This window comes from Polypterus senegalus, chromosome 16, assembly GCF_016835505.1.
Source record: "Polypterus senegalus isolate Bchr_013 chromosome 16, ASM1683550v1, whole genome shotgun sequence".
In the NCBI taxonomy this organism is placed as follows: Eukaryota; Metazoa; Chordata; class Cladistia; order Polypteriformes; family Polypteridae; genus Polypterus; species Polypterus senegalus.
Window position 1 is genome coordinate 82,979,419 of NC_053169.1, and position 23,318 is coordinate 83,002,736.

At 38.2% G+C, this 23,318-nt stretch overlaps 1 protein-coding gene across 7 annotated transcripts in view; it reads right to left on the reverse strand.

The window, feature by feature from the left end:
• Positions 1-23,318, reverse strand: part of LOC120516269 (echinoderm microtubule-associated protein-like 6) — a 347,341-nt gene that overhangs the window by 157,921 nt on the left and 166,102 nt on the right. For all 7 annotated transcript variants that reach the window (XM_039737818.1, XM_039737817.1, XM_039737816.1 and 4 more), the window contains exons 11-17: positions 18,785-18,952; positions 18,478-18,584; positions 11,941-12,059; positions 8,912-9,098; positions 4,006-4,111; positions 2,448-2,541; positions 2,251-2,351 (exon numbers count right to left, since the gene is read on the reverse strand). In XM_039737818.1, the coding sequence (XP_039593752.1) occupies positions 2,251-2,351; positions 2,448-2,541; positions 4,006-4,111; positions 8,912-9,098; positions 11,941-12,059; positions 18,478-18,584; positions 18,785-18,952 (882 nt within the window). The remainder of the gene's footprint in view (positions 1-2,250; positions 2,352-2,447; positions 2,542-4,005; positions 4,112-8,911; positions 9,099-11,940; positions 12,060-18,477; positions 18,585-18,784; positions 18,953-23,318) is intronic.

The following is a 23,318-nucleotide window of genomic DNA, read 5'->3' on the forward strand; positions in this document are numbered from 1 at the left end:
CATGACATTCAGCCTATCTAAATTGTATGGTTAGCTAACAGCTAAGTTATCTGCTGCCTTATCCACTTTAATTACATGGTTGGTTACTTCGTCTCCAAATTTCATGATTCTCTGTGTAAATAAACATTTGCCATTTCCCGACTTGAAAGTGCTTTCTTTCTATTTCCACTGGTTTCCTAAAGTGCATATTTGGTAAAGTCGTTTGGAGTAAATTTGCTAAAGTCTTTAAGAATTCTGAAATGTTTTCAAAAGCTTCTCAGGCAACTGTGCTTTAGGGAAAAGCCACCTAACGGAAATAAACTGGAAGTAGTGGTTCAACAGTTGTAAATCAAAGACAGATCATTTAGTTTATGAAATATTACTGTTCCACTGGGGGAATGTCCTATTACCCTCCTACTACTATTTCCAGGTCTTAGTAGAGAATAAGCATCTTTTTCTGTTTAATTACACACTTATAAAATACCATTGAAACTACCCAAAAAACTAATTTCCAAGAACCTTACCATAATTGCTGATGATAAAGCATTACAAAAATGATGGTAAACAAATTTATATAAAAATATCACTCTTAATGCATGCGTTTAGAAAATTCCACCCGCGTAGTAGTGAAACAAGACAATGAGGAGGGCTCTGCTTAGCCCCCTATTCCTGATGTCACACATCCCCCTCCCCTCGGCCCGCTGCCTCTGTCTCAGATTACACAAATATATTGCTCCAGCAAGCAAAGATATGATTCTTAGTGCAATAAGAGCAGTTGCAAAATCGAATGTTCAAGCAAATTATAGAAAAAAACCCAATCTAAATCCAGTAAGTAGTTCTCTCATTCGTTAGCTAAGTGGAGATAAGGAACACCCTGAGGCTAGTGCGTGAGTGAGGAGGGCCCGCCACCCTCCTCTTGACCCACTGTGTGTCTCTCGGATTTGTGCAAATAAATCGAAACCGCAAGCGAACTATGATACAGAGCGCAATGAAAGAAGTCGCAAAATCAACTGGAATGTTCAAGCAAATTATAGAAAAAAACCCGATCTAAATCCGTTAAATAGTTCTCTCATGAAAAGCAGACAGACATACAAACAAACAAACACAAACGCCCAGGAGGACCAGAGGAGGGCTTGTGCCTCCTCCAGACCGTGAGGGGGCGTCCGTCCTGGTTATGTTGGGGGCCTCGGGTACAGGGCTTGGAAGCCCAGCCCTGTAGGGACCCATGGCCACCGCCAGGCGGCGCCCCGGTTCTAGAATATCCCGTGTGGGATTGTGCCTCCTCCAGACCACGAGGGGGCGATCACCCTGGTTGTATTGGGGGCCACGGGTAGAGGGCTTGGAAGCCCAACCCTGTAGGGGCCCGTGGCCACCGCCAGGCGGCGCCCAGGTGCCTGAGGAACCCTGGAGCCCAGCACTTCCACCACACCAGGAAGTGCTGGGGGGGAAGAGAACAGGAGAAACCCGGACGGCTTCCGGGTGCACAACCGGCACTTCCGACCACACAGGGGTGTGTCCAAAGGAGAGTGCCGGAAAGCAGCTGGAGCCCATCCGGGTTCCCATTTAAGGGGCTGCCTCCCTTCAGTCATTAGTGGGTCGGGTGGAAGAGGACAGAGCTGGAGAGAGGACGGGAGGCGGCCAAGAGAAAGGCATAGTGACGGAGAGGCCTGGACTTTGGGGAATTGGTGCAAGAGGCACTGGGGTTCGTGCACTGTAAATATTGTAAAAATAAACGTGTGTTGGGTGAACTTACGATGTCCGTCTGTGTGTGTCCGGGTTCAAGTTCACAATATATACACAGAGAGAGAAGCGCATATATATATATATATATATATATATATATATATATATATATATATATATATATATCCATCCATCCATCCTCTTCCGCTTATCCGAGGTCGGGTCGCGGGGGTAGCAGCTTAAGCAGAGAAGCCTAGACTTCCCTCTCCCGGCCACTTCTTCCAGCTCTTCCGGGAGAATCCCAAGGCGTTCCCAGGCCAGCCGGGAGACATAGTCCCTCCAGTGTGTCCTGGGTCTTCCCCGGGCCTCCTCCCGGTTGGACGTGCCCGGACCACTTCACCAGGGAGGCGTCCAGGAGGCATCCTGATCAGATGCCCGAGCCACCTCATCTGACTCCTCTCAATGCGGAGGAGCAGCGGCTCTACTATATATATATATATATATATATATATATATATATATATATATATATATACACACACATACATACACACATAAAAGTTTATATGTACATACATACATACATACCAACATGTTGCCAGAATTTAATGTGTTTCATTCCAACTGTAACAAGTTTGTCTGCATGATGAGGGTTGCATTTAACAACAAAAAGTTTATCCTTATGCCCCCTGAAACAATGGAAAATTTAAAATTGGTTAAAATACATTTATTTTATATTACATGACTTTATGTAATTATTCAAAATAATTACAACTGTAAATTACCTTGCTGTTGCCAACTTTTCTCCTTTTTTCCAATCCCAAACTACAATAGAATGGTTGTCATCTATTCCAACTGAAACAAGGCTTTTTCCATCAGCTAGAAAATAAACAAATACTTAAAATGACCAATCTTGTCTCGTTTTGAGATGAGATACAACAAAGAAACATCTAAATGAAATACAATAAATGGCAATTTCTGTCAGCCAAAGATAGACCATATTAATTATACATTTTCAGAAGAATTGCAGAAATGCGAGAGATGCATACTGAATTGTAAGGAAACAAATAGCCTAAGGAACACCAGGACCCATTCGAGAGTGTGTTGCCGATTCATCAAAAGTAGGGTGGTACTTGACTTGGGAATGCTTTCACAGAAGAGATTAGAGAATGGAGTTTGAAGCTGCTTTACTGCATGAAGCAATTTGAATATGAGGTTCCTGTGGGTGAGCAAGATCAGTAGCATTTAAACACTCAATCTTGGGGAGGCCATGTCAGACAGTAGGTGTTTTTATTTATTTATATATTTTTTACTTTGTACTTTTATATTCTCCATGTGTTCATACCTCTCAACGATGTCTGCTAATAAATACACCATTATTGTGTACAAGTTGACCTTAAAATTAGTCCCTACCATTTTTTTTAAAGGTAGAGGCAGTTCCTAGTAAATGTTTATTTCATACTTAATAGATTGGTTTGATCAGCTAAATTAGTTTTTGGGAATCAAAGTCGTCTTTGTAATTATATATAGCATACTTATGATGGAGTTAAGTTTTAATTAGAGAGAGGCAGGAGCCAGAAATCTTTAAATTCTTTGAATTATATTATTTACACTGGGTGTTACAGACTCAAATCAAATGTATGTTTTTATTTTATTATAGTAATAATAATAACAGCAGCTAACTACTCAAAATGAGAAAAGCCCAGGCTCAAACCCACAACTTTTTGCTTACTCTTACCTCAACATCAGCCAAACAGACAGTTGACTTTCTGTCAATTGATATTTGAGTTTTGGTTTTTACTCATTGACAGCAACAGGTAAAAAGAATAATATCTTTTTCTTTGGTTAAATTCTTGAATAAAAGCACACTTGTTTTGTTATACCTTTTTTGAAAGTATTTATTTGATAATTGGACTTCAGTCTTCACACACTATACACTTCACGTCAGCATTTTGCCATTTACTAGTAGAACATGAAAAAAGGTTTCTGTTTTAGTTATGTCTTTAACATTTCTTGCCTCGCATTTCTTGTCATCCTACATTTGCCCAGATCATTGTAGACACAGAACACACATGAAATATATGTATTCCAAATAACAATACATTATTTACCCTATACAATTCTAGGCACCTTACAGACTTGAGTTGGGAGAACTTAGCGACTGACTTCATCTGCATCAGTGGGGAATGAGATAGCAGGCTGTTTGCTGCTTGTGCCGATCGGCACATTTGCAAAGGAATTTAAGCTGGCCCAGCATTATGACTTTTTCTTAGGCTTCAGGGATTCTAGTGTTAAGTGCATACATAGTAAAAACTAAGTAACAAAAACACACCAAAAACATACCTGAAAAGTCAAGAGCACAAACTCCCCGCTGATGATGCCCTTTAAGAAGTGATAAGCACTTTAGTGTCTGTGTGTCCCAAACTTGAATGGGGGGATCTCTTCCTACCTAAAAGAAACAGAAGAAAATGAAATGCAAAAAGCAGGTAGCTTTAAATGTCACTATTGATTCATTATTTGGCGATTTGGTTTGTAATTTATCTCTGTTCCGAACTGAAACAGAAAATGGAGTGGAAGTGTGACTTGTTAAATTACTGTATTATAACTCTCTCTCATCTTGAGTATGTCTTAGGAAATGGTCTGTTTGGAGTTTGCATTTCTTCACAGTCTTCATATGGTTTTATGTGCATGTATGTATGTATGTATGTATGTATGTATGTATGTATGTATAGCAGACAGTACTTAATTCAATGTACTGGGTGACATGGCAGAGCAGTAGTTACCACTACTGCCTTACAGATCTGCGATTCTAAGCTTGGTTGCTACCTATATTGGAGACTGCATGTTCTCCCAGTATCTGTATAGGTTCCCCTATGTATACTCTGGTTTTTCTTCCAAATCCCCAAAGACAAGCAATTCGTTTATACAAAAAGACAAAACAACTGGCGTAATGTCATCCGGCGTCCACAAGAGAGCTGCAATGTCCAATGAACAAAGGCAACAAAAATCACAAAAAAGAGGGATGTGAAGACTAGCATATCAAGTTCCTAAATGCACGATGTGATCAAAACAGACAGACTTATCACTGTACCATTCATTGTTTTGCAGTGCTAGTATGTCTATAAAATATGTAGGTGTTTATATATTCAAGTACCTTCTGATTGTTGCATATATTCATAATTGTATTTTGTGTTCTATGTAATTAAGTTCTTTATTTTAATTATAGTGCAGCATCCTGCAGCTACCATTTAGAGGCCTCACGGAAGAATTCATGGTAGCACGCACCAGAGAAGTCCTACAGTACAGGAACTCAAAGGACTGTAAGGTGTCAGCAGCTGGCATTGAGGTGAGGACAGGCAGGAAGTGGAGGGCGGAGAAGGCTGTGGAGGTGGCAGAGTCACGCCTGAGACAGAAGGCTCTGGTCGGCACCGTGGCAACAGGTAGAGCAGGTCTGGGCTACTTCCCAAAGACCCAGGTCGGCAAGGCCCAGGGCAAGGAGAGAATCCATCTACTCCAGGAAGAGGTCCGAGCAGGGGTGGAGGAAGAGAGAGTGAGCAGGGCAGTAGGACGCCGGCAACAGGGTGCATGGACAAGGTGGGAGAGCACTCTCCAGCGTAGGATCACATGGTTGGACACCATGCAGGGAGATTTCTTTCGTGTCCGGTTCCTGGTGCAGGCGGTCTACGATGTCCTGCCAAGTCCAGCAAACCTCCACGTCTGAGGAAAGAGCGAGACACCATCCTGCCCACTTTGTTCAGGAAGAGGCTCTCTAGAACATCTACTAAGCAGCTGTCCTAAGGCATTGGCAGATGGACGCTACCGGTGGCGCCATGACAAGGTGCTCAAGGCAGTTGTTGAAAGCTTGACTGCAGCCATCAAGACAAGCAAACACATCCACGGCCCTATGAAGTCAGTTACCTTCATTAAAGCAGTAGAGCAATCCCAGGCAAAGGCAGTAACAACAGGCCTCTTCCACACAGCCTCTGACTGGCAGCTGCAGGCTGACTTGGGAAACCAACTAAAGTTCCCGCAGCAAATTATAACTACACAACTCCGGCCAGACATGATCATTACATCTGAGGCCTCAAAACAGCTGATCATGCTGGAACTGACAGTGCCCTGGGAAGAACGTATTGAGGAAGCTAGGGAGAGGAAACGTGCCAAGTACCAGGAGCTGGTACAGGAGTGCAGGGGCAGAGGCTGGAGGGGACTCTATGAGCCCATAGAAATAGGTTGCAGAGGATTTGCAGGACACTCACTCTGTAGAGTCCTCACACGGTTGGGTATAACAGGAGCGGCCAAGAAGAGGGCCATTAAATCCGCAAGTGAAGCCGCAGAGAAAGCCTCAAGGTGGCTTTGGATGAAGAGGGCAGATCCGTGGATTGCTACTGGGACACAAGTTGGGGAGTGATCAACCCCGGCTGGGTCACCTGAGCGAGGGTGTATGATGTTGCGAGACCCGAAACGCCTGATGACCTCAGGATACAACACTGATGATGTGTCCCAGTGCATCCAGGTGATGTTTCTTATATAGTGCATTTGTAATCACTGTAACCCTCTAACTAGATTAGAGGATAGATGGCTGGTTGTATCTGTAATAGGATATTGTGTGACTGGGTTTATAAGGCAGAAGTGCACTTTATAAGAGTAAGAGAAATTAACTTTCATATAAGAGATTAACTTAATTTAATTGAATTTGATCAAGGTCACATAATTCTGTATCTGTGACTCATAGGGCTATATACTGACTGGTGTATATTATGTGCACTTGTGTAGGGGACCCAAGATCTGGGACAGTCTGGGAGGATTCCAGAAAGAGAGGGCCAAGGCATTCTTAGGAAACAAATAAATCTGAACCTCACCCAAGTGTTAGTGCTTGTCTGTATGGAGCATCATCTCCGTGATGATGAAAAGTGTATGGTTATGTTCCTTGGTCATATCAGGTGTGGAATGCCTCAAGTCACCCTTAAAAACTGGAATGTGAAACCACTGGAATTGTTAGGCTCTCGGAATGCAATGTTGCTATATTTAGTTGTTCAATACACAAGCCTGTTATTGGGATGATCCTGTGACAGTGCTACAGAGAGGACTTCACTTCAGAACTATCAGCCAGAGTGTGTGGAGGAAGACAGGAGATTGATGTGCGCTTTAAAAGAAATTGGCATTCAGACTTCAGCAGAAATGGAACATTTAAATCAAAGCTGTAGTGGTCTTTGATAGACGGCTTTTAAGTATGTATTTTTTGTTTGCAGATTGTGTATCTGTGTATAATGCAATTCACATTGCATTATGTATCTATTTTTTTGTATATTCCGTAGTGCCAGAGTAAGATTTAAGCGTTTAATCAATGGGACTTTCCTGATTACCACAAGGTATTTCACACACTGAACACAAGCTTATTAATTTAGATGTGCTGAGCAACATGCCAGTCCAAGATATAGATAATGATATGAAATACTGGAACAAAAATAAGTAAATAAAAATACTACAGTCTCAAAATGATTCATTATCATTAGTAGTTTTGCAACAAATTGGAACAAATTGGCCAAACCCAGAACAGTCTTTGAAAAAACATTTATGTAAATAGCTTAAAACAATTATTATGGGGAGGGGGACACCTCAAGATACATGACCAAACGTTTTTCACTGGTGAAGAGCATCGATAGCCTTGGTTCCAGGAGCTGGTCCTGGCAAGTTTGCTTTAGGAGACGTTTGATTAGATACAGTATAATAAGGAGTGTTGTAGGAGTTATATTTTTGCCTGAACCTTATTCTTAGACCAAGTGGCTAAAGCATAACACTACCATAACCTGTCAGTTTTACCTCATCTGACTGTGATTTCTTATGGACACTGGTGTGTCTTGAGGTTGAGTGTGATGCAATGAGAAATACAACTAAAGTCACTCTATATCTGAAGTACTGTTCCATAAAGTTAGATAGGAGTTTAATTACAGCTTGTTTATAACTGAGGGTGTAAGCGACTGTTAGACTGACCAACACATCAGTAATGGACAGTAGTGGTGAAGTGGTGCACACAACATTCCGTTTGCTGGTTTATCTACAAGCCCACTTTCAGCTGTGGTTATGAAAATTAAGAAATTACATAAAAATGGGGTTGTGGATACAATAAGCCATTATGTTTGTCTTGCTGGGTATAAAATACAGGATAGTGTGAGGAGCCAGATATTCCAAGACCACCTCTGTTCCACAGTAACCTCCTGGGTACATTTTTTTGGGAAGATTTAACCAGTCATGACCCACAGAGAGGAGGCCAAAGCACCCATGATGAGCTTGACAGATTGCATCTCTGTTAGTCTATGAATTTTTTCAGGAGGAGACAGACACTGTTGATAAGTTTAGGGCAGAATGACTCGAACAACAGTCTATTAATGGTCATATTTGCAAAGGCAGAAAGAAACTAATATAATCACTTTTTCATGCACTATTCTAAGGACTGAACTGTATAATTGTCAGATACATTATCCAGTGCTGCAGAGAGTACATATACTGTACTTTACAAACTTGAAATGCATTCAATACTTTCTGAAATATTGTATTTTACATAAACATTAATTGATGAAGGGGAGGGATTCTGTCATAGCATCACTTTAGTCCACTATTATTTCATTCTAAAATGTGTTCTAGATGTTCTCCCATATTCATGTAGGATTTCTTAGTGTATTATGGTTACTTTTACATCTCAAATATATGCATATTTATTTATTTTGCAATTTTTAATTGGAAAAGTAGGAGTAAAATATCTATCTATCTATCTATCTATCTATCTAAATGTGCCCTGTGTATGTGTACAAAAAATGAACATATAGAAAAACTATTTTCAAACCTGGGCGGCACGGTGGCGCAGTGGGTGGCGCTGCTGCCTTACAGTTAGGAGACCCGGGTTTGCTTCCCGGGTCCTCCCTGCGTGGAGTTTGCATGTTCTCCCCGTGTCTGCATGGGTTTCCTCTAACAGTCCAAAGACATGCAGGTTAGGTGCATTGGCGATCCTAAATTGTCCCTGGTGTGTGTGTGTGTGTGTGCCCTGTGGTGGGCTGGCACCCTGCCCGGGGTTTGTTCCCTGCCTTGCACCATGTGTTGGCTGGGATTGACTCCAGCGGACCCCCGTGGCCCTGTAGTTAGGATATAGCGGGTTGGATAATGGATGGATGGATTTTCAGTCCCGAAACTCAGTGAGCTTTGTAAAGAATGACCTTTTCAATGTAAAGATAACAAAAAAAATAGTCCTTACCTGTCCAGTAGCTACATAATCTTTAATTGGATGAATTGCTAAGCTAAGGATGTCATCATCATGGCCCAGATAAAATCGCTGTGTATGTTGCTGTCTGTTGTATACGACTGCCACAGCTGCCACATGATAAACCACTTCACCAGTCTGTGTGTAGAAAAGATTGTTCCGACAATCATAACCTCTATACCTAAAAAACAGTAAATCGTTATTACATATGGCACATTTTAGAATATTAAATTCAATTTAAAAAAAAAAAAAAACAATATTGGACAAAACACATTGAAATGCATTTTTGTCATTATGTACCAAATACAAACTCTGTTAGATGAAGTACACTGTATGGTCCCTCAACATAGAAACACTCTACTTCCACCATACTTATATCCTGCTGAGCTGGACGGAGCTGTCCATTCTACCATCAGAGCGATCTTCCAAGACTATTTTTCAACTTAGTTACCAGATTTCTTCCAACAATATGATTAATATTCATGAGACATGGGTAAAATGGGTGAGTTAGGCTTTCTAGCATTTTCCATTTCGAGGAGACGGAAATAGACTGGCTTATGCTTTCATGGTCTGACTAAACACTGATGTTCCCTGCCTAAAATTGTAGATCCTGTGATCCTTCATGAATGACAACCCCCGGGCCTGCGCTACGCACTAGCCTCTTTGTGTTTCTGCCGCTCGCATGCTGGGATGCGGATGTACAATTAAACAGATTTTTATTTTCAATGGAATTGTTTCGCCTGCATAATAGAACTAACTATTTTACAATTCAGTGAGTAATTAACTAGATTAAAAAACAGTAAAACGTAATAATTTGAAAGTGAATTATGTTTCATATTGCGTTAAGAGTTATTGGTTGTGTAATATGATTTAATTCTGTCATTCTTTGAAATTAATATGCAAATACTTTTTAAACTTACACTTTTACTGTAAAACTTCAGTATAAACAATTTTTTGAATTAAATTTTCACTAATATTGCATTGAATTTTGATTCTGTGTTTGAACTCTCATCATGACAACGCAATGTATAACTGCCAGTGATTGAATTTCGCTTCTTTCTCTTTATTAAATAAAACAAAGAATGTTTTGCTCTGAGATTTGTTAATTGTGTTTGAAAAAGTTATTCTAACAGGTAAATGTTAACATTTTAACACAAATGGAATATCAAGGTCTCCTTTGTTCTCTAATGTTAACCACAGAAGATGTACTACATTACCTTTCTTGGATACATCCTTATTCTACAGTAATTCATGCGGTGGAAGACCGGACAGTGTTAACGGCTGTAGATATTATTCGGATATTGTAAGTTGATGTTTTCATCTTCCGCACGATCACCACCAACTGTTTCAGCAAAGTTTATTGATACACATTTAACCAATTTTCTGTGTAACCGATCGACATTTTTGGCTTTAATTCAATTGACTTCATCGTTTCTCTGTGCTAGGATTGCCCGTGTACTCATTTTGATAACCTTTCGTGATGAAATTCTTCAATAAGATTTGAACATAATATGTGTTCTTTAATTGGGAACTTAAAGTGAGGAAAATGTTCAAATTTACAAGAGCTGAGAGAGCAGGAAGTGTGTCTAACAAAAGCATTCACACACATGAGAGGTGAGAGGACTGTGGTCTTGTTTGAACATGGTTGAGAGGAGAGCGTGACTTGAAGAAATCTCATGGCAAAAATCTCATCTTGTGGAACTTGAAAAAATCTCTTCAAAAAAGTCTCGTCTTGTTGCAAGATTTTTTTTTTTTTATATATATATAATAGAGAGATTTTCCTTGCAATAGTGAACCCGACTGGATATGGAGACATAATAGTACCCAAGGGTGCAAATACATTAGTAAAATGATTTTAATTCATTGTCTAAACTTTATTTAATTGTACTGTATGTATAGCAAACCAATATTAAATGCCATTTAAATTTTTGTAACATATTAATACAGGAAGAGTATTATGATAAATAGGGAAAATTTTATGCATTGACTGATTAACCATTTTAAATTCTATATAACAAATATAAAATGTAAAATGTTTGGTTGGATTGGTGATTACTACTCCTGTCATACTATTCCAAGGATCTCCATTTATCTTCTAGCCCATTTATTTTCAGTATGAAATAAATACAATGTATTCATCTTTGCATTAATTTCCTCTAAGGACTTTATTTGCCTTTCTCATTCTGAAGATGTGCATATTGAATTAACTGCAGACTCTAAATTGGCTTAAAGTGGTTGTGTGTCTGTGCCAGCAATGAAATATTGAACTGGTCACGTTTGGTTCCTGCCTTGCCCCTACTTACGCTAGTGTATGTTAATGACCTCACAATGCTACAATGAACAAAGCAGAGTCAACATTTGGATAGAGACTAATAGATTTCTTTAAAATTAAATTTACTGAAGCAACACGAAATTTGTCAAGTAATACGTTGTTCTTCAATGAGATACACTAGTAAATTGTTTAACTATGTCTGACAATCCTAAATGTTTGATTGCAGGCTTATATTATGACTTACAGGGTGGCATTGTGGTATCACTGCTGCCTCACAGCAAGGAGACCGGGGGCACCGTCCTGGGTCCTCTCTCTGTGTACACTTAACATGTTCTCCCTGTGTCTGAATGGGTTTCATTCAGGTGCTTCCGGTTTCCTTCCACAGACATGCAGGTTAAGTGAACTGGTCGTGCTAAATTGGCCCTTGTGTCTGAGTGTTTACCCTGCAATGGATATGCACCATGTCTAGGGTTTGCTCCTCACATGTTTCTTATGCTTCCTGGGATAGGCATATCTAGCCACTCCCAGCTCTGGTCTGTATTAAACAAGTTAGAAATGACATGACATTATAACTTAAAAAATTGGTGCTTAAAAAAACTAATCTTACAAAGTGGTGTGTACAATCCATTCCTTCTAACATGTGTCATATCCTACTAAAGTCTATTGAATAGAAAGTTTAGTTTACTTATATAAAAATGCTAAATGAGATATGAAAAATGAAAATCAAGAGACCCTCCTGTGTGTTTTTTACCCGTGAACAAACTGTAGTTTTAGACTTTCTTCTGGTGCTCTTTCTCGCTTTAAAGAGCTGACTGACTGGTTTTTCTCTTTGCTTTGCTGCTTTAGTTGAGGTAGATCTTCTTTGTAGACCTAAGAAATAAGAACAATGAGGAAGTAAAAATACAAACCTGGTAAAGACACCACATGTACCAGAAAGAAGGGGTTTGAAATAATTACAACAACGTGAATTTAAACAGTACACTAGCTGTGCTATCCATTGAAGACAGGTTGAAATCTAAGCAATCAACATAGACCTTAGTGCTAACGTTTGTGGTGCACTGCATATGCCATTTGATAGGGATTCATAAAAGTAGCGTTAATGTTTGTGATGCGCTATCTATTGTAATTACTGACACATAGCGACTCGATGGACACACAGACAGACACTTACCCTTCTTAAGGTGGATTTTCATACATAAGTAAAGCTCAAAGTGTTTTAGAAGTAGTAAAAGAAAAATGAAAGCTGTGAAAGCTGTAGCAATCTCTAGTTTGAAAGTCTTTAATGATTAAAATGGTAAAAATCAATGTCTGATTTAATAACATACACGTTTGCTATAGTCAGATGGTGAGAAAGAAGAGGCAAACAAAATCTCCAAGGATGTTGAAGAAAATAAATATCAATGAGCTGCAAGAACAAAAGACAGTCTGGCCCTATCTGGACATTCTACAGTACATAAATGAGACAACGTAATTCATCATTATCTATATATAATAACAAAGTCCTAGAAGATGAGATTCTACAGGTATCATAACAGTAGTAATACCCTTCAAATATTTTAGCATCAAAAGCGGCTGAAGAAACACTATGGCCCAGTGGAGCAGAGCACTACCACGTGATTTTAGAAGAATAAAATAAAAATGAAATATGTATTAGTAATCAAAAGAAATTTTAAATGTTTAGTACCAATTAATGAAAATAGACATGCTCATTGCTGTGAACAAAAACAAAATTGAAAGAAATACAATTATGTATGATGTCACAGATGTACGGGGACACTGCCCGGCCGGGACGCCTGGACAGTCCCCATCGGGGACAATACTTCTCCTCGGCCACGAGAGGGCAGCCGCCCGGGTCTATTTGGGGGCCACAGAGACGGAGCTGGGATGCCCGTGAGAGGACGTGGCCACCGCCAGGGGGCGCCCGGTCAGTTGGGGAGTCCTGGATGGCAGCATTTCTGCCACACCAGGAAGTGCTCCCGGAAACAGTTCCAAGACAACCCGGAGTGCTTCCAGGGGCTTTCCTGACACTTCCGCCACACCAGGAAGTGACGTCAAGGGGAGCACCTGGGACTCATCCGGGTCCTGATAAAAGGGGCCGCCTCCTTCCAGACAGAGAGCCAGAGTTGGGAGGAAGGAGACGAAGCTTGTGAGGAGGAGGAGGAGGTCCAAGGGAAAGAGAAAGAGAGAGAAAGAAACAGGGAAAGAAGAAGAGAAAGAAGAAGAAGAAAGGAAAGAGTTGGTAAAAGAAGAGGTGAAAGAAGAAGAAAGGAAAGAGTTGATGAGAGAAGGCATTGTGGTGCCGTAAAGGAAAAATAAATAAAGGAGCGTGTTTCATACATCCTGGTGTCGGTCTGTCTGTGTTGGGGGTACGGTTTCCACAATGATTAGTTTTTGTCCTGCATAACATATATACTATGAATAAATTATAAAGCCAAATTTACAAAGCTTTTTGAAATGTTCAACTGAGATTGCAGAGATTCTTACAGACAATTAAAAGTATTTTAAAGTAAATTTTAAGAAGAAAAAAAACAGCCAATGCAATGATGCTAATATAGGCGAAATTCGTTTAACTTTTCTGTTATTCATTAAGGTTCTTGCAATTGCATTTTAAACTAGCTGATTACAATGGACAATTACTTCAATAATGTGTGAGGAAATATTGAAGATTTTACTAACAGAAAATAAACGGCAACAACACTACATATTTTATCTGTCCAAAATTATTATAAGACTACTGATATATGGAAATGGAAGGAAGTACCTGTAGTTTATACAGAAAGCAAATCTCCTGAAAACTGCTAAGCACATCAATAGAAATGTCCTTTGGCCTTTTTTCTAATAACAAAATATTACAGAAAATACTGTACAAGTGAAAGAAATATCACTAATAACAAAAGCAAAATCAACATGGATGTGAAAATTTAAGATGTGAGGCCCACGGGGTTTTAAGCCTGTGAAGTCCTTACAAGATAATGAGCACAAAAATCAGTAAATGTAATGAAAGAATATTGTGAATGAATGTGACTCTGAAATGAGAAATGATGGAAAATTACATGACTAGTATGATCATACAAAAAATTGGGTAACAATATAGTAGAAAGAAATAAACAATGAATTCCTGGGGAATTCAGGTGATTTTTTAAATTTAAATTATTTAAGAACTGTCAGCTCTTAATATATTTAATATGTGACTTTACAATTAAATAATCATTTAAATTATTAAAATATACAAATTCAAAAGTTGAGTAGCATAGTGGCACAGTGGTAAGTCAAATCCTAGTCTAGGCAAAAATATGCACATTCTCATCAGGTTTACTTGGGTTTTCCCCTGGTTTCTATTTCACTTTATGCATTTTACTGTAATATGTACTTCTAAAATCATCCAGTATAAAGTAACGTGGGATTATAAATGTGTCCTCAGAAGAGTGAATGTGGATTCAAAAAGACTGTGTTATCCAGTTTAACAGTTTGCTGTTCAGCTCAAAAGGCAAGTATTACTATTAAGGGAACATTTTTGAGCTTTTAATTGATTTCATTGTTGGTTCACTGCATACTTTATGGTGCTGTAGTCACCAGTTTAACAGGAAGAAAAATGCACACAACTAGATAGATAGATAGATAGATAGATAGATAGATAGATAGATAGATAGATAGAAGGCACTATATGATAGATAGATAGATAGATAGATAGATAGATAGATAGATAGATAGATAGATAGATAGATAGATAGATAGATAGATAGATAGATAGATACTTTATTAATCCCAAGGGGAAATTCACATAATCCAGCAGCAGTATACTGATACAAAGAAACAATATTAAATTAAATAGTAATAAAAATGAAAAAAATTAAAATAAAATTAATGTTAGCATTTACTCCCCCGGGTGGAATTGAAGAGTCGCATAGTGTGGAGGAGGAACGATCTCCTCAGTCTGTCAGTGGAGCAGGACGGTGACAAAAGTCTGTCACTGAAGCTACTCCTCTGTCTGGAGATGATCCTGTTAAGTTATATGAAGCAAGCTATCTACTGTTATGGGGTTTGAGGGATATAAACTTCTTACAACATCAATCAAAAGCTCAAATATCTGTTCAGTGTAAGATTGAAGGTTTGAATTAATTATTTATAGAGGTAGAAATTCCATTTTCACTATTCCACTAGTACAGTGCTGTCTGCTAACTTTAAAGTTACTGTACTTTGCTACATGGCAATTATTAATTTTCAGCTCTGCTTAAACTTGACACTCCTCAGCCGTCAGTGCAGTACAGCTTGATCATACCTTTGAATGTTTTGATAGTTTTTCATATCCAGATATTCTGATCGAGAGTTCTCTATTTTTTCCCCCCAAACATGTCAATCAATGCATAAGGCTCAGTTTTCCTTAAACATTATTTTTTGAAAAGCAGGTAAAAGACCAACTCATAAATCTTTTCAGCAAGAAAATCAGACTCTTCTCATAGCATTTACTTACATTTCATACATCTCAACAAAAAAGACAGGAACATAAATTATCTATCTGTTCCATTTCTGGACTTTATGAAAATGGCCACTTAATAAGAGAAACAAAGTAATGTTTAATATATAATATTGTTTCTGTGTATTACGCAGTGCTCATTTTACTGTTTTAAAAAAAGTTGTGTTTTTTGATTTTATCAATTAAGACCAACAGCCTAGTCAGCATCTGCCTAGAAGTCAACTTCTTGTACATGTAAAAATATTAAAATGATCTTTTGTATAAAAGAACAATATAAATTTGCAGGGTTGCATATGGTTTGAAATTTCTGAAGGACTCATTTATTATTAACATGTTTCTGGTACTAATACAAAATGAGCAAGGTGTCAACATTTATTAAAAATAACTCCATTGCCCATTTAACATTAAATCGAAATTTACATTGTAATCATAAACCGCTGTTTCCCATATACTATGTAATTTTTCATGTTTTAATAACCACACAAATATTTCCATATTCTGAGCCGATTTCTTTCAATTGTAAGAGTATGGTGAGCTGGAACCAACTCTGAATATTTTGCTAATCAGGTGTAATTGTCATTCATGAAAATACTGTCATATGTGCTTAGATGACCTCCTTACAGGGTCTGTCAAGCTACTGTAAGTAATAACACATGAGGGTGAGAGGGAATGCGGTCGTTAACAGTGTCATCTCCTTCTCCCCCTACAGTGTTGAGAAACCGCCCAGTGAAGGCCACTGATCCCGCCCACCTCTGGCTTAGCCTCCATAAAAGCCTGAGCCTTTCTGAAGGAGGTGTCATTTCTGGCAACAGCAACCTGCCAGATGGAGCTCCACTACCATAGTGACCTAACTACTGGCTACCCAGCCTCTATACCTTGTTTTGATTTTGATTACTTGCATAGTAGGTTGCAAATGCCAAAAAGTGTTTGATTTCCTTTGGTTTCTTTTTTTTATGGGGGGGGGACGGACAGAATGACTTGGTTGGTGCCCAAAAGGTTTCCAGTTTATGGAACTTTCATTTCTGTGCTTGGCCACAATACCTATACAGAGACAGTTTAAATTCTCCACATTGCCTAACACAGGGGTTCCCAAACTTTTGGACGTCAAGTACCACCTGAGGTTAAGTGAGTTGCGTTGCGTACCACCCGCACCTTGTTGAAAGGGAGGCAGAGCTGTAAGGGGAGGAGTTCGGGTCTAAACCGCCCCGAAATCTGAATAAAAGTTAAAGAATTGGAAGAAATTATGCATAAAATTAATGAAAAAATTTGTGCATGTACATAAACTGATAAATTCCGCCCCGAAACTAAATCCTGCCTTTGGCCTGTATGTGACGCAGTTACCGAAGACGAAATGGTGTCAGCTTTGTGCTTAGAACTAGTGACTACGATGCGATACAGCGGCAGTGCACGTATAACAACAAACGCGAGAGGTTTCTGTGAGGCAGAGTTACCGAAGACTAAATAGTGTCGGCGTTGTGCTTTCATCTAGTGACCAAAAGCTCAAACAGTGAAGAAGGAGAAGTTGACTTCCGCGAAACGGAATTATGGTAGCGTTAAATGAACTAAATACTGATTTGAATAATAGGTTTTATTTATTCAGATGACGAAATTTCACACCACACTAAATTTGGGAATCCACATATTATTGTATTTAAACAGTTTCATTGGTTTTTGCTCACAACAGGCTTTCCATAAAGGGTTTTGCACAGATAAATTAAATTTCAGGAACCGCAATGTGTACCACCTGAAAAGGCTCCGCGTACGACCGTGGTACGCGTACCACAGTTTGGGAACCGCTGGCCTAACACACATTGCTCTTTTGAGTGTGAGAGAAAACAGGAATTTCTTGGAAAAAAGCAGACAAGAACAGAGTGTTCCAACTCTTGATAGACGGTGTCGGAGGTAATAATCAAACCTGGGCTTCTAGAGCTGTAAAGCAGAATCATCAATCACTGAGGTACTGATGTCTTCATATCATAAGCAGTGATTATACAGTAAAAAGGCGAGGGAAGCATAACTAAAGCAGATGTTAATGATAATGTTCGTATCCGTGAACACAAGATAGGATAGACAGATACTTTACTGATATAACAGGGAGAAATGAAGAACATTCATCACTGACGAAGTGGACACTTAATTGAGGTTGCCTCAGGCTTAAGAAGGAGCATGGCTACAGGCAGAAATTGGACTAAAATGTTCAAAAAAGGCAAAAATATCAGAACTTTGCAATGGAGCTTTAGACTGGCATGCTAACTTGTGGTCGAAACAGAAAGGGCAGTATATCAAAAGAAATATTCGTGATGCACATGGTACAAAATAACTGGCAAGGCATAAAGGCATTTTATAGGTGGAAGAAGAAAGAAATACAACCCATTCACTGAACGGCTCGCAAAAAAGTCCCAGAGCAACTGGACTAAACAGATGATAAAAGATGGTTCTCAAATCTAGCATTTGAAGGTAAACTTCTTCAGTTATTCATCTGCTTGTATTCAGCTACAGCAAATGAATATTGCCTTGGTAATATTTTAAGACTAAAAAAAGAATACAATTACTTAAGGATTGTTTTTTTAATATCAAAGACTATGGTAACTGATTTTTAATATTGCTTTCTAAAACCAAATGGTACATACTGTTTATGTGATTTCAATAGTTAACTTACCAAATTTAGAATCTATAATTTAACAACAGCAAGATGTCACACTGCTAATTTGTTTTACTTAAATTCCATTTAATATATTTTTTTCAAAAACAAATTTTCACAATCCTTGTACAGTATACAATCATGGTGGGAGTTTTTTTTATGTTATTACTAACCTGGCGGTCATAGTTAATTTGGGCTTCTTGTTCAATGTCGGAGTCCAACTCTGGTACATCTGATAAATCTGAATCTGACTCTTCACTATTGGAGTCAACACATCCCTCTTTAGCAACAGAAAAATTAAAATACATTAGAATAACATTCCAGTTTTTTAACATGTCTTAACAAATTGACAGAACACAACATATCATAGCTCAGCATCAAATGCTGATTCAGATCAGCTACAGTGCTGTTAGTGGTTTAATAGACGCCCTATTGCCAAATTAACATTGCATTGTGCAAAAATGAGCAAATACATTTTACCTTGAGTTGGAGTTTCCACATTTCCATTAGATATTCCATCAGCAAGAAATCTCCATTGAAATACAGAATGATCTGCACCACCAGTGCTTAAAGCCCACTGCAAATCATGAGACCAACGAACATTTGTCACATGCGCTGAGTGTCCAACATATTTTCTGAATTTTGCTCCTAAAAAAATATAAATACTACACTTTACCTGCAGTACTTTTATTATTGTTTAACTGCCTTTATAATATATACAGTAGAACATTTGAAGATAAACACATAATTAATGGTTCATATTTTATACTGATTACACAAAAATAAATCACTTTGAACTGTTAGAAACAGTGATCTATTCTGATGAACCAGGTGTTTTTTTTTTAACTTTTAAGATTAACAGTAAATTAATTTTCTTGCATACGTATCTTCACCAATGTGAAACTATAGAAACAACGCACAAGTCTTTATAGGTTATATTTCTGAGACAGAATCAGGATTTTGGACAGTCAACAGGCTTTAAGAAATCATTATCATTGAAACTGAAATCCATAAATTGAAGCAATTTAAATGTCCAAAGTCTTCTTTTATTCACTGTCTGCAAGTACTATTTACTTTGTGTTTTCTAGTTATGATATTAATTTCACAAAAAACTCGATACTGTTAGTCTTCATTTTGACTACAGGTTCAGTCAGACATTTCTGTTATAGGATTCCTCTAATATTTTCTGGTGTTGGAGGCAGGTCATATAGCAGTAAATATTAAAATCGATAAAATGTCTAACTGTGTATTGGCATCATTTCAATCCAATGTAATGGAAGCCCATCTGTATTGCCTTGTTAAATTCTGCTGGCACTGGCCATTTTTTTATTATGGTCACTATATGACTATCAAGCACAATATACATAGGTACGTATTACCTCATGTCATTCCTGCAGTTGTTTAATGAACCACACGAACCAAATGGTGCATCCATTCAAAAAATGTATATTTTATAAGCATATTGTGTGAGCTGTGAGTAAAACCTGATATTCATTTTCTTAGGCAGACTCATAGGACTAAAAATAAAGAAAAATGAATTCACAAAAATAGGGAGATCCAGTCTTGCATGAGAGAAGAGAACATTATTTTTTATGTTGGGTTGCACTGAATTAAATGGTGTTTTTTAAATCTTTTACTGTAAAAATGATTAGTATTATTAGAACAGAAAAGGCGGATCATACGGTTCACCGCCAAAAGCGCGATAGACATATGCGCCCCGACAAAACCGCGACGGACAAATGAGCGCCGACAAACCCACTAACTGGTTTTCGATAAATGCACGCTGACAAAATCGCCACGACAAAATCGCGAGAGAGGCCAAGAGAGTGGGACGCCCTTGCTGCAATTCTTCCTACATATGCAGGGCGTGATCTTAAGGACTATCTGCGTGCCGTGCTGATGGCATGCCGCGTCTCATAATATTGACTTCTAAAATAAACATTATTATATATGCTTGAAACTAGTAATTCATATTAAATGAAACTTTCGCGATTTTGTCGGGGCGATTTTGTCGGTGTCTATCGCGCAAATGTCGGGTCACAGATCAGACAATATTTTCTAAAATACATAAAATACTTTTTGTTATGCGCTACTGCATATCCCAATTGTACTGTAAGTGTCACTTCTGGAATAACAAAAGTTCCAATAGACTCTAAGTTAAATGATTGTGCCCATGACAGAACTTTCCAATTTCCTTCAACGTAACAAAAAAATATCTACAGTTTCTTTTTTTTTGCTTACACAGGATGTTCTTCATTTGATGCCTTTTCTTTTCTTTTCTTTTCTTGGCTAACTGTAACTGAAATAATCTGTTTTGAAGAACCATGTAAATTTACCTTAATTCCACTCATTACTATGAAACACTTGTGCGAGTAGGCATAAGCACTCTCATTCCTCAGTGATCATCAATAAATCTTTTACTGTTTACAAGCATTTCTTTCTTTTTGATGGAAGAAGAAAGTGCGAAGCATATGCAGAGATACATGGGAAACAAAAAAAAATTCCCTCTGTGCCCAAGGCTGCTAATTTAAACAATGGAATGAGCCAGTCCCACACCACCGCTTCACTGCACAGACAATGTGTGCCCCAAGATTGGAATACAGTAATTATATTTTATTTACTTAGAGCTAATTTGTAGCCATTTGTTGCATTTTGTTTATGGTATTCATTCCATCTGTGTCTTTTGTTGCTTGAGACGTAGTGGCACAGTTCTTAGCACTGCTGCCTTATAGCTCAAATGACATATTTGGCTATGATAGTTGGTCCATCACAGTTAGAAGGGATACTTAAAAGACCACCGCACCATTATACTGTTATTTGGTAAAAACTATTTCAGTACATCCTTCATTATTGAATTCATTGCATTTTGCAGAGTTGGGCAAAGTTCATAAACATTTCTGTAATTTCGCCGATCTTGAGGAGAAGCAATTCAGCAGGATTCACTCATTACTAGTAATGTAACATATAGCATATCCTCAGGTTTTGTTCAATAAATATGCCAAATGATCTCTTGATTGTTCATGTTATACTGTATCTACCGAGCCACGAGTGTTCTGTTTGTCAAAACAATGAAGTCCTTATATTCGATCGTACATTAGATCTTTTACTAAATTAGCTAATCTATTTAGATTTCTTTCTCGGTAAACGACCGACACTTCACTAGTAGTGGTCAGATTTGGGACAGTGGATTCTGATTAATATATTCTGGTCTAAAGACCAGAAAATATTAACAAAGCTATTATTGTAAGATTTACTGAAAATTTACTGAAAAAGAAGGTGCAGAAACTGTAGAATAAATTACATAAATAGCAAATCACAAAAAAGAGACCAACAATATTGGTGCAGGGGAGGAAAATGTACGTTCAGATGCTTTCCAGAAAAACTGCAGTAGCTTTCTCCAAGGATCTTCTCCAGGAGGATCACCTTAGAGTTCTTTTCCAGGGTGCTGCACACACACAGCAGTGCTCTTAGTGAATAAAATAGTAAAGTTTGGAGCCAAAAGAGTCACTGAGGAGTCAGCAGTTAACATCCGGAAATTACCAAACAAAGACATCCTGCAATGTGGGGGCTGAGGAGATTACACAAAGAGAACAAAAACCTTCCAGTTCAAGTGTAAATTTATTGTATGTGCAAACATTGCTATAATCCCTTGTAATTTACTAAACAGCACAGGTAGGAATAAATCTATTTTGTTAATTGATGATTATTTTATGAATTGAGTAGTTAATGACACATTTTTGACTATTCTATCACAGAACTTGTAATCTTCCAGTGTCAGTCAGTCATACCAACCAGTTCACACAGACATGGGGAAAATATGCAAACTCCACGAGGACACAGACTAGCAATCAAACCTGAGCCCATGCTACAGTGAGGCAGAAATATTAGCTCTGTATCACTGAACAACATCTATATCAGATTAGGAGCCTGATGAAAACTAAATATATACCTAGAAAGTTGATTTGGTTCCTGTCTCTTTATTTTACACTACACACCTGATGAATCTTTATCTACCTGTTAGTAGAAGACAAAAGCATCCACATGTGCAGTGCTACCAACAATACAAATTTAGTATTTTTTTAAGTGATAGGAATGAGCTTTTGTATAGGGATGTATGTTAAAGACAATATTTCAAAGTTAATGTGGCCTTTGAAACTATTTTTGAAGAAGTTTAAAAACAAGTTGATTTGAGTGAAATATATAAAATGGTACTGTAACATCACTGCAGCACATTTAATTTATTGAAAATACCTGTTGTATTTGTTTAAAGCAGGGGTATCCAGCTCTGGTCCTGGTGGGCCACAGTGGCTGCAGGTTTTAATTCTAACCATCTTCTTAATTAGTGAGACTTTTTTGCTGCTGATTAACTTGTTTTGCCTTAGTTTTAATTGATGTGACTCAGAGTCAGCCAAACAATGAGACGCAAAACAATCCACCACCTGACCGGCTAAGATGAAAATAATGAAGGGTGAAGGTCTTGGTCTGCTCAGGTCACCAAAACATCTTGACGATGGTCTTAGAAAAAACAGAAAACCAATGGTCTGCTGTGGTAGAATGAGAGCAGCAACAAGTCCTGATATTCAATAATGGCTTTAATTAACAGCAAGAATTGGCTTCTCAATAAGAAACAGGTTGGAGTGAAATTTGGCTGGAGTTTGAAGCCCCAGTTTAGCTGGTCATCTGTTGCCTTGTTTCACATCTCATTTCAGTTTGGCTGCCATTTAATGAAGAAACATCAATTCAGAGGACTGAATCCGTAAAAACTGGGCTATTAAAATGAAGGGAAAAAAAGTTAACTAGCAGCGAAAACTGCTTGCTGATTAGGAAAAGGGTTAGAATGAAAACCTGCAGCCACTGCGGCCCACCAGGACTGGAGTTGGACACCCCTGGTTTAAAGTGTTGAAAGTGTATCAACGTTGTTATATCTTCAGTAAATGAAAATCCTGGGTTAAACCAAAGTAGATTAAGTATTTGAGTTGCTTTTTGACTTGATACTTCTTTACTTTCACTTGAG